Source organism: Carex rostrata, chromosome 35 (assembly GCF_964058835.1).
Source record: "Carex rostrata chromosome 35, lpCarRost1.2, whole genome shotgun sequence".
In the NCBI taxonomy this organism is placed as follows: Eukaryota; Viridiplantae; Streptophyta; class Magnoliopsida; order Poales; family Cyperaceae; genus Carex; species Carex rostrata.
The window spans coordinates 385,288-398,110 of NC_135952.1; the positions used below are offsets into that span (position 1 = coordinate 385,288).

General features: G+C 34.9%; 1 protein-coding gene across 1 annotated transcript; it reads right to left on the bottom strand.

Moving 5' to 3' along the window:
- Positions 1–332: 332 nt before the first annotated feature.
- Positions 333–6,456, bottom strand: LOC144549294 (rhamnogalacturonan I rhamnosyltransferase 1-like). The gene is made up of 8 exons (XM_078298013.1): positions 6,204–6,456; positions 5,810–5,877; positions 5,610–5,698; positions 5,358–5,523; positions 1,170–1,459; positions 870–1,074; positions 632–789; positions 333–558 (listed from the first exon to the last, which is right to left on the bottom strand). The coding sequence occupies exons 1-8, from the start codon at positions 6,454–6,456 to the stop codon at positions 333–335; spliced, it is 1,455 nt and encodes a 484-aa protein (XP_078154139.1).
- Positions 6,457–12,823: the final 6,367 nt, after the last annotated feature.

The window sequence follows — 12,823 nt, forward strand, 5'->3', positions numbered from 1 at the left end:
GAATCATATTTCCTTTGATGCCAAGGAAAGCTAAGATGCTTAAAGAGTAAGACAGATTAATATGCTCTTAACATGAAAAAAAATAATATTTGAGAGATCAGAGGAACAGATCAAGAAAAATATAAGATGGAACCAGTATTGTAAACTTTAAAATAATTAACTCATTGCCCCCTCCTCTCCTCCCAATCTCCTCTCTCTATACAAGAGTATACCAACCGAGTTCTCTCAAAAGAATAACCCTAATACCTTAAATTTAAGAAAAAAGTTATAATGATACTATACATGCATCTCTAGTCATCAAGTATAAAGATCAATTTATACAAAAAAAAATATCAACCTTGAGGCAAGCACTCATGTGGATTGGAATAGAAAAAATCTTCTTCCTTCGGCCTATCGGGAATCACAGTTCTCACTGTTGGTGTTCCTATTCGATTTCTGTGGGCTGCCTTAATTTCACTGGCAAACTCATCCCAGTACAAGGTGCCATTATTGTACTGATCTACTAATGAGACTATATTCTTTCGGTCTGGTATGATTGTTCTCTTGAAACCCAAATATCTGTATAAGGATAATAGTTTAGAAAAAGTGTATAGATAACTTATTTCTTGAGATTGGAGTATATGATTGCTACCTTCGATGGCCTTCAACAACTCTGGCCATGTTGCCATCATAGGTCGGGACAAAGATATCGCTCTTTAATGACACAAAATAATCCAAAGCTGCCATTTGTGAGGAGTGGTTTTGGAAATACCTCAGCTCATCAGGTCTCAACAGAGTCTTCTTGTTAACCTGTTCATAAATCTAAATTCTGTCAGGGAAATCCAAAGGCACATTTAACTGAGACAACCAATATCCAACAAATTACGAACCATGTTGGGAAAAAATGACATAAGAGAAGACAATCTCCTAGAGCCACCAAATATATCTCCAGCTGCTATGTATATTTGCATGTTTCTATCAATTTCTAGTGCTCTTAAGACAAGTGTTGTTTCTTCTGGCGTCAAAGGACAAAGCCCATTTTGTCTTTTCTTATCCGAATCAATCTCCTTCTCTTTCCACCATGGATAGGCATATCTGAAATTAAAATTTTAAAACAACAAATTTATCATCTTTAGGCTGGAGCATTCAGTAATTCCATCTAAAGTTAAATGCTTCTGTTTAGCATTTACCTCATTTTTGTGAGCTCATCAGCTTCTTTCTGGGTACAACCCTGGGTGCAACCAGAAAATGCAAGCATGTCCATCTCATATCTCAAGTGAAGAACTAAATAAGGGCCCTTTTCATGAAGAAATTTAATCACCCGTTTCCCTAACTCTTCAATTTGAGGGGTAAATTTTAGACAGCCATAGTTTACTTTGCATCTTAGGTTTTGTATTTCAGGAGGAAGTCCATTGTTTGCCAACCTGTAATTAGTTCTATTAAAATGTACAACCCCATTCTCCTTGATCAATGGAAGTATCTGTTTTATGCAATACAAAAATAACAGAATATAAACATTAGCCATCACATTCACATACAACAACCACCAAACCTTTAGTCCTAAACGAGTTGGAGTAGGTTACAAATGAAATCCAACCGGAGTGACAAAGTCAAGATAGATAGTAATAAAATAATAATATTAATAGTAATAGTGGTTAGACATACTAATAATAATACTAATAGTAGGTTAGAAATGAACTCCGCCTGTGTAGTTTCTGCACAGTCTATCCCAAACCAGGATAAAGGAAGAGGGTTCGTGATAGGCTTGGCGAGCTAGCAGTAAAAAACCAACCATTCTCTTATAAAATAACGAAACAAGAATGGGGTGGGCATCTTAGTTGATAAGAGCATCAAGAACGGAGTTGTCGACGTTAGGAGACAAGGGGATATGATCATTCTAGTTAAGTTGGTAGTTGGGGATAAGGTTTTGAACGTCATTAGTGCATATGCCCCACAAGTAGGTTTAAGTGAGGCTGCCAAGAGGGAATTTTGGGAAGATCTTGATGGCATGGTTAGAGGGGTGCCTAGTAGTGAGAAACTTTTCATAGGAGGAGATTTTAACGGCCATGTTGGTCAACTAGTGGGGGATTTGAGAGGGTGCATGGAGGTTTTGGATATGGCGATAGGAACCAAGAAGGAGAAGAGATCTTGAATTTCGCTGTAGCTTATGACCTCATGTTAGCTAACACCTTCTTTAGAAAGAGACAATCCCATATAGTTACCTTCAGTAGTGGCCAACACTCTAATCAGATTGATTTTGTCCTTACTATGAGAGAGGACAAACGAGCTTACGTAGATTATAAGGTGATACCTGGAGAATGTGTTGTTTCACAACACCAGCTTCTGGTATCCGATTTTCGTCTTCGGCAGGACAAAGGCGCCAGAATCACAAGGACGAAATGGTGGAAGCTCAACGGGGACGCCTCACGGGTGTTTAAGGATAGGGTGATTGAAGAAGGGGCATGGAACATAGAAGGAGAAGCAAATCGCATGTGGGAGGAGATGACAACTTGCGTTCGAAAGGTGGCTATGGAGGTGTTTGGAGTGACAATAGGAAATAAGCGAGAACCTAAAGATACTTGGTGGTGGAACGAGAACGTGCAAAATGCTATCAAAGAGAAAAAGGAATGCTACAAATGCTTGCATCATCATAGGAGTGAGGACAACATTCAAAAGTACAAAGCGGCAAAAAAGAACGCAAAGAAGGCAGTGAGTGAAACAAGGGGTCATGCGTATGAAGATCTATATCAGAAGCTAAGTACGAAGGAGGGCGAAAAGGACGTCTATAGGATATCTAAACTCCGCGAGAGGAAGACGAGAGACTTTAATCAAGTTAAATGCATTAAGGACGAGAATGGTGGACTTCTGGTGAAGGATGACGAGATAAAGAATAGATGGAGAGCATACTTCGACAAGATATTCAATGGAGAGGATGATAGCACCACGATTGAGTTGGATGACACTTTTGATGACACCAACAGAAGATTTGTTCGGAGAATTCAAGAGTCTGAGGTGAAGGAGGTGTTAAAAAGGACGAAAGTATGCAAGGCGTTGGGACCTGATAACATCCCTATCGAGGCGTGGAGGTGCCTTGGAGACGTAGGAGTAGCTTGGCTAACTAAGTTTTTCAATAGCATTTTCAGATTAAACAAGATGTCTGACGAGTGAAGGAGAAGCATATTAGTACCAATCTTCAAGAATAAGGGAGATATTCAAAGTTGTACAAATTACAGAGGAATTAAGCTTATGAGTAATACAATGAAGCTTTGGGAGAGAGTCATCGAGCATCACTTAAGAAAAGTTATAAGCGTTACGAAGAACCAATTTGGTTTCATGCCTGGGAGGTCGACCATGGAGGCGATTTTCTTGACGAGATAACTTATGGAGAGATATAGGGAGCAGAAGAAGGATCTACACATGGTATTTATCGACTTGGAGAAAGTGTACGACAAAGTACCGATGAATGTTATGTGGTGGGCTCTTGAAAAGAAGAAAGTTCCAACAAAGTACGTTACCCTCATCAAGGATATGTACGATGACGTTGTGACTAGTGTCAGAGCATGCAATAGCGAAACCAATGACTTTCCTCTTAAGATCGGACTACATCAAGGGTCAGCTTTGAGCCCCTACATTTTTGCCCTGGTGATGGACGAAGTTACAAGGGACATACAAGTGGAGATCCCTTGGTGTATGCTCTTTGTTGATGATGTGGTGCTAATCGACGAGAGTAGGATAAGAGTTGATATGCAACTAGAGTTGTGGAGACAAACTCTAAAATCGAAGGGTTTTAGACTTAGTAGGACTAAAACCGAGTATATGAGGTGCGAGTTCACCAGTGTCCGGTTAGATGATGAAGATGTCACTTTGGCTGGACAAGTAGTGAGGAAGGACACCTTTCAATATTTAGGGTCGATGTTGCAGAGTGATGGTGAGATTGATGAAGATGTTAGTCATAGGATTCGAGCGGGGTGGGTCAAATGGCGACAGGTATCTGGCATTCTATGTGACAGAAAAGTCCCCCAAAAACTCAAAGGCAAGTTCTACAGGACGGCTATTAGACCTGCGATATTATATGGTGCAGAATGTTGGGCTATTAAAAGGCAACATGTTCAGAAGATAAATGTAGCAGAGATGGGTATGTTGCGTTGGAGTTGTGGGCATACAAGACGGGACCGCATCAGAAATGATGATATACGTGACAGACTTGGGGTAGCACCGATTGATGAGAAGATCATCCAAAATTGTTTGAGATGGTTTGGACATCTCCAAAGGAGGCCTCCCGAAGCACCGGTGCGTACTGGAATTATAAGGCGTATCGAAAACACAAAGGAGAGGCAGAGGTCGGCCACGATTGACATGGGACGAAGCAGTAAAAAGAGACTTGAAGGAGTGGAATATAGCTAAGGAGTCAGCTTCGGACAGGAGTAGGAAGTTAGCGATCCACGTACCAGAACTATGACCTAGTTCTGGTTAGGGATTATTTAGATATAGTATTATAGGTCTTAGGTCATAGGAGTAGGAAGTTGGAGTCTAGGATGTAAGCTTAGGACTTTGACGTCTATGATTAGGTAGAATATAGTTAATATTAGTATTAGTATTATTACTATCACTTTCACTTTCACTTTTATTTTTATTACTTTTATTTTATGACTACTTCATTATTACTTATCTTTATTGTTTGATTGTGATTGGATTTTATTTCTAGCCTACTCTAACTCGTTTGGGACTAAAGGCTTGGTTGTTGTTGTAGTAGTAATAGTAATAGTGGTACTCTCTAGTAGAATAATGCTAATACTAACTATATTATTCCTAACTATAGATCGTAGGGGGTGAAGTCCTAACCCAACGTCCTTGATCCCGAATCACCAGTCCTATATACTTTCTAGGTCATTGCCATAATTCATATAGTGAATGTAAAATACAAAAAGTTATTTGTTGCACCATTGGTTAACCAAGAGTTGGAGAAACTCAAAGAGCTAATTTTTTTTTTTTTTTAAAAAAAACTTTTTAGGACAACCACTTCCCACAACTTAGTAATTATTACCTAAAGCAAGCACGTAGATCTAAATGTATTGAAATGCGAGAATTAGACTTTGGGTAATGTTTTCTGTGTGAGAGGTTACAGGTTTGAAATCCAGAAAAGGCAATTCTTTGTGGATATTAAATAATTTGGTGACTTACCTCCGACCTTTACTAAGAAAAAAAAAATGTATCGACTACGGGGACCAATAGCTGACAAGATTGGTACATACAATCCAGAAGAATAATTAATGTAAAAGGCTTCTACATTTAATAAGACATGATTAAAGGAAAAATATTTCTATGGGAGTATATCAAATACAATCCAACTTTCTAATAGCCAAGAAGTTTCAACAAACCTTATCATGGTAATAAGAGATGTTAGACCAACTAATAGGGCTCATCGAGGGCACCAATCCAAGCTCTAACAGCTTTTTCAACCTTGATGGTAGTTTCTTTACTATTATGACCTCGTCTCTCAGTGAATTTATGAAATGGTCCACATCGAAAATGTCTTGGAAATCACTACAGTTTTAAATATTTGCATATGTGAAGTGTCCTTAATTACAACTTCAGTGGCCAAAAAATCATATATAAAATATAAAGCTCACCTGGAATCCTGCCAAAAAGATGTCTTGTCTAACTCCGGTACAACCAGAGTAACATTTAAACTTCTTGCTATAGCAACCATATCACATATCTAAGCAAAACAGAGGATGTTTGAATTATGTAACAGATCAGAAATTATAATTTAAGGAGATTGTTATTGAAATAAACAAGTCAATTAGGAGGCATTAAATACTTGACTTACAGCTGATCTCATCTGATTAAGTCCACCATTGCATGAAACCATGAGGTAACCATTGCTATTGTATGTTTCTAAATAATTCGGGGGAAAAGACAACATCAAATCAGCAATAAAAATTTAAATTAAGGGCACCTTATAGTGTGTTCTATATGGTTTAGTCAACAAAATATCCCAAAATTAAAGAATGTTCAGAATGGAAAATTCATCAATAAGGCACATATAATATGTTTAGGAGCATAAGCATATCAAATATAAAATAAGTAAATAATGATAAAAAAAACAATAATTAAAATAAATAACAACTTCCTCATAGTTTTCAAGCACAACAATACCAACTTCAAAGAATACAAAACATAAAAATATACTAAAAAAAAATAATTCATCTAAAGAAGCTCACTTTTAGGTGGAAAACTCCTTTCTTCAACCTGAGCCGACAGCCCAATCGCCGAAAAGGAGGAGTGAGGAGAGGCAATTATCCAAGAAGGCCATCCCTTGAACAAGCGTGGGCCCCAAAAGTCAGCCATGGCAGAAAGCTGCACGGCACACAACCACAGGATGAGCACTGTGGCCACTCGCGACATCCACAGTTTGACACGTGGCCTTGACAAACGAGAAGCCTTTAGCTTATCATACCCGGATTTCAGACCCATATTCCTCTCTCTGTACTCTGACCTGATTACCTTCTGGGATCGGTACATTAGTGGAGATGGAAGAGCTGCTCCATGCCAGATTACAAGGAAAATTAAAAAATAGAAGCGCGAACTGTAAATCCCTTCCTCTTTGACAAAACTGGGATCTTGCATGCTATTTTTGGTGTTAGGCTCAAAGATACCCAATTTTATTTAATATCCTTAATCAATTAAAAAATTCCAATATGCTCTTGATTTTTTTTTTTTTTTTAAAATATCCTAACCTCCAGGATTCCTGACTATCCTTATGGGGAATGCTATTTTCAGGTCAGTAATTACAACTCTCTCTCTGTCTTACATCTGTCTAATGAATTAATTAATAAAGTTAATAAAGAAAAAGTTAACAAAGGAAGGTTTTACCTCCTGAGAGAAAACAAATTTCATCCAAATTAATCCTTTCTCCTTCCTGTATCTTCTTTCTCTTTAGTCGAATTACATATCACATCTTCTCCATGATCATTCTTCAAGCTTTACACATAACAAAAATGAAAGTTAATCAAATCGCATCATTAACCAGAGAGAAACTCAGTATGAAATTAAATTGTATGATTTTCATCTACGTTGAAATTTTTGACACAAAGAAGTTTAAAAAGTCAAATTTCAAGCGAGAGAACAAAATAAGGAGACCGGTTAAAGGCGAGCTTTGTTACTACCTACAAATTCTCGACTAAAAACTCAGAATGTAAGTTATTCGTCTTATTGTTGAATTCAACACATAATTAAGTAATTCCTTTATATTCTAAAATTCATAAATTATAATTATTGGATTGTATATTGTTTCCTAGCATTTGAATTGGTTAGATTAAAGTTATCCACGTACTGGTCAGGAATTGAATTGGTTAAATTAAGAAGCCTTTTGATATATGGACATACGGTGTGAATAAAATAAAAAGTGAAGTGCGGGTATGAATGTGGTACAAAGTTATTTCTACATTTTTGTGTAGAAAGGATTCAAGGATCTTGTCCAGAGTATTGAATTGACACAAAAAAAATATTATATTTTAGATTAGAGTGTGAATTTGAGGTGAATTAGACTTGGTCTGATCGGGTCAGATCTTCATTTGATCAAACTCAAGATATTTGAATAGTTTAAACTCAAAATTTAGTCTACATTTTGGTCCTTTTATTTTAACCACAAAGATTCAATAGAGATTCACATAGTTTAAATAATTGCAGATTTGAAAAAAATGATTGGGGGACCTTTTGCAGTTGCTCAACAAAATTATAACGGTGCCAACATGTTCATTGATGAACCAAATCGGCTTTCACATGCTCGTCGGGCTAAAGTAGGAGAAGATGAAGAAATTGGTACTCTCTCTCTCTTATTATATACACTTAGAGTTTTTTAATCTATCGCATGCAACTTTTTTCTGTCTTATTTGCTTGCTATAAGAATTGATTGCATATACACATATCAAGTGAGTAATTGATTAATCTCTTTGTTATTACTATTTTTAAAAGCATAAAAATCCAATTTTCTAAACATTAGCTATATATCATATAAACATTAATTAAGATTTAAAAGTCGTCAGTTCTTTGTTAAATTTCTATATAGCAAATTAAGGGTTACAAGGCAGTAAAAATATGGCTTGCAAATAACCAAAAGAAACTCCCAATTCAGTTTTCAACAACACTTGGTGGCTCAATTGGTGCGAATCGGCGATCTTTTATTGATGAAATTGGAGTACAAATGCGACATAATGCTCCATTTATAGGAGTTGAAACATGGTCTCAAGTACCAAATAATAATAAGGAGATGATCGACAGTACAAAAAAAAGTGCTAGTAAGATATATATATATATATATATATATATATATATGACTTGGCTACGGTGCTATGGGTAGCTAAGAGGCCTCCCGTGCTACGGCTCAATATTCGACTTTTCAAAATTCTAACGGTCGATCCGAATCGTTCATCTTGTTCTCCATATTAATATGTGCTTAGAGACCAAATTTTACATTTTTTGGAAATTGTTTACTATTTTTTTAGATTTATTGAAAATCGCTGTTTTTCAGACAAATCTGGACCATAAAAAACAGCGATATTCAATAAATCTAAAAAAATAGTAAAAAATTTGGTCTCCAAACACATATTAATATGGAGAACAAGATGAACGGTTCGGATCGACCGTTAGGATTTTGAAAAGTGGAATATTGAGCCGTAGCACGGGAGGCCTCTTAGCTACCCATAGCATATTAGCCAAATCCTATATATATATATATATTTTTTTTTTTTCAAATAGACACTTGTACTTGTGATGTGCATACTCTTTGTTGGCCGTGTAGTTGTTTTACCTTGTCCCATACGGCATTGGATGAATTTAGAAGCATGCAAAGGAGTGCAATTTGAGGATCCATGGTGTTTATGAGCATTGACATGACCAAATGGTCTGAGTTTTGCCATTCATCTATTTTTGCTTGTTCTTCATGTGTTGCTTCATTTGGTTTTGCTCAGGGGCGGAACTCAACTTCAACTATAGGGGTGGCTGATCAAAATAAATATCATATTTAAAATACTTCTATATAAACCCAAAATTATATAACACAAGATAGAATTGTTTCTTCACTATTTGCTTTCATTTACCTTACAATAAGAACCTGAGATCTTTCTTTTAAAGATAATTTTATTTGGATTTAAATTAGATACAAAATTTCAATAATTCCATACAGAACATTTTTATCGTAATTTATTTATTTTTACAAAAAAAATAAAAATATAATAGACAATCTTGTATGAAAATAAAATATTAAAATTAGCCTTTATCTAAAAGTTACAATGAACAACAATTTAAAAATTTGTAAATAGTCGATAAATAAGAAACAAACTCTAATATCAAAGAAAAAAGATATTACGTTCTTCACATCAATTTAAATTTCACCTTTATAATTTTGATTTTTTTTTTCTCTTCAGAAAACCTCTTAATCACTTTTTTCTCTCTCCAATAATTTTCTTGTTTTCCGGTACAATCAATAATACCTTCTAAAATAGTTAAGGTGACCTCTCCAAAATGCTTAATGAAGATAATATTGTAATAGGTATGTTTTTTTTTTCCTTTTTTTTAGTTTCTTTTTTCTGTTTTACTATTGGAAAAATTAGCAAATGAAAAAATATATTATCCTATATTCAACCCCTTTGATTATTTTGTATTATTATAGGGGTAGCTAATATATATAAAATAGAAGTTTTTATCAAGTATTATTTTATATACTTGATAAAAAAAAAATGAAAATGTTGGGGGTGGCTTAGCCACCCCTTGATAGGCTTACCTTCCGCCCCTGGTTTTGCTGGTTTTGTTTTTTTTTTAAGGTTCCATTGATGAACCCTAATTTCCCTCTACCACTGAGGCCTATTTCGATTGATCTAGCCCATGGAATATAGTCTTGGTTTCCAGTAAGTGTGATGGTGGTAATTTTAGAGTTGTCAGACATGGTTTTTTGTTGGATTTCAGGTGTTGAAATGGTTATTTGAATCAGGGTTTTTTGGGCTCTGTTGGCTCTTGACCCTCTCAGTTGTTGTGTGATTTACATGATTAAATCCCGCTCTGATACTATAATGAATTTTAGAAGGGAATTGGAGAAATGATGAACTGTATTCTTACTGAAAAGTTCTCATCTATATATAGTCTGTACATGGATATTTATAGCCTAAAATTCCTATGTATTCCAACTAGCCGTTGAGCTCATTCCTATTTTACAATGGCTAGATTAGAGGTGCTATCGGGTCGGGTCGGGTCCGGGTACTATTATATTTGGACCCGGACCCTAAAAGTGTTCGGGTCCAAATTTCAATCCATATACTTATTTGTTTCAAATCGGGTCGGGTCCGGATCCGGATACCTATCTACCCGTAGATATTTCGGGTCCAGTCTTTCGGTTCCGGGTAGATAGATACCCGTAACTTGTTTGTGGATTATCGGGTCCGGTTCGGGTACGGGGCGGTTCCGGATCCAGAGCGGGTATAGATCACAACTCCAAAGTATTCGAGAAATTATTTACATTTAAATATAATTATAATTTCTTAAACATCTCATATAATAAATCATTACAATATAAATTAAAAACTACTGCAAAATAAAAATTATACTATTAATCATGTTTATAAATAATAAAATATATCATGCTACATAGCAAAATAAAAATAATAACTCTAAATTATTAGTTGGTTGTTGGTTGTTGGTTGTTGGTTGTTGGTTGTTTGGAGTACTCATGGTGTAACAAAAAAATATTGAATTCAGTTTTTTGTTAATAGCTTTTGAATTCAGGAGGATGGAGGAGATATAATTTTTAGAAAGTAAAATATTAGAGATGATAATTTCCTTTTCTATAATTCAAAAAAATTTATGAATTGAATGTAATAGAAGAAAAAAGGTATAAAATAAGCTAGTTATATATGGAAGAATAAATTTGACAATCATGTGCCATGTGTCTCATGTGTATAATATAGAACAAAAATTAAAGGGCTAGTTAAGGATGTAATTAAAGGGTAGTTTAAAACAGTAACATAAATTTGGTTAAGTTTTATCAAATTATAGCTCAGCTGAAATATATTATCTAACACAAAAACTTGATGCAGAGTTATTAATATATATTTTATTGGGTATTTATACGGGTATCGGGTCGGGTCCGGTTATGGATCGGATAATTAAATGATACCCATATCCTACCCATTACAGTATCGGTTCCGGTTCGGATCCGGGTCGGATATTAAATTATTAATTTTGTACCCATACCCATAATTTAATCGGTTATATTTTTTAAACCATACCCTATCCAAATTAATCGGATCCGGGTCGGTTCCGGGTCGGATCCAGTTCGGTTCCGGATCGGATCCGGGTAATCGGGTAAAAGTAGCACCTCTAGGCTAGATCTGTTGCCTAATTAATTACACCCTAATCATATCATGATTACAGAAATCAAGCTAGGTACCATATTTGGATGCTAGCTGATTTGTTACCAAACTATGCCTATGATGAATATTCTAAGGCTAAGATTCTAATTTCTCAACAATATGGTTTTGTCAACAAAATATCCAAAAATTAGAGAATGTTCAGAATGGATTGTATATTGTTTCCTAGAATTTGAATTGGTTTGATTAAAGTTCTCCACGTACTGGTCAAGAATTGAATTGGTTAAATTAAGAAGCCTTTTGATATGGACATACGGTGTGAATAAAATAAAAAGGTAAGTGCGGGTATAAAATACAAAGTTATTTCTACATTTTTGTTCTAAGTATTAGTAAAAGAGAAAAGGTAATGTTCCCCGGGCTACAGTCTATCGAAAATCCCCGTGTATAAAAGCCTTTCCTTTTTAGTTTAGTTCTGACGCGCTTTCAACTGCCACAACTGCCATAATTTCAAATATAATATGTATGTTTACAGGATAATATGTGTATGTTTATATGATAATATGTGTATGTTTACAGGATAATATCTGTATGTTCACAGGATACTATGTGTATGTTCACAGAAGGTGGTCCTCAACAGCTGTCATGCGTTTTTAACAGCTGTCGCGCATTTTTAATAGCTTTCATGTGTTTTTATGTTGACAGAATTTGTTGAATTTGTTTACAGGATTTAGTATTGATGTTTACAGGATTTAGTATTGATGTTTACAGAATTAGTTGAAAATATACGGAGATTTTTTAGGGACTGGAGTTGGGGGACTGTTAGCTGCTTCCTTAGTAAAAAGGATCTTGTGAAGAGTATTGAATTGACACAACAAAATATTATATTTTAAATTAGAGTGTGAATTTGAGGTGAATTAGACTTGGTCTGATCAGGTCAGATCTTCATTTGATCAACCTCGAGATATTTGAATAGTTTAAACTCAAAATTTAGTCTGCATTTTGGTCTTTTTATTTTAACCAAAAAGATTCAATAGAGATTCACATAGTTTAAATAATTGCAGATTTGAAAAAATGATTGGGGGACCTTTTGCAGTTGCTCAACAAAATTATAACGGTGCCAACATGTTCATTGATGAACCAAATCAGCCTTCACATGCTCGTCGGGCTAAAGTAGGAGAAGGTGAAGAAATTGGTATTCTCTCTCTTATTATATACATTTAGAGTTTTTAATCTATCGCATGCAACCTTTTTCTGTCTTATTTGCTTGCTATAAAAATTAATAGCATATACAAATATCAAGTGACTAATTGATTATTCTCTTTGTTATTACTATTTTTAAAAGCATAAAAATCCAATTTTCTAAACATTAGCTATATATCATATAAACATTTATTAAGATTTAAAACTAGTCAGTTCTTTGTTAAATTTCTATATAGCAAATTAAACTCTATATTGGTGTTTAGTATTTGTATATTGATTAA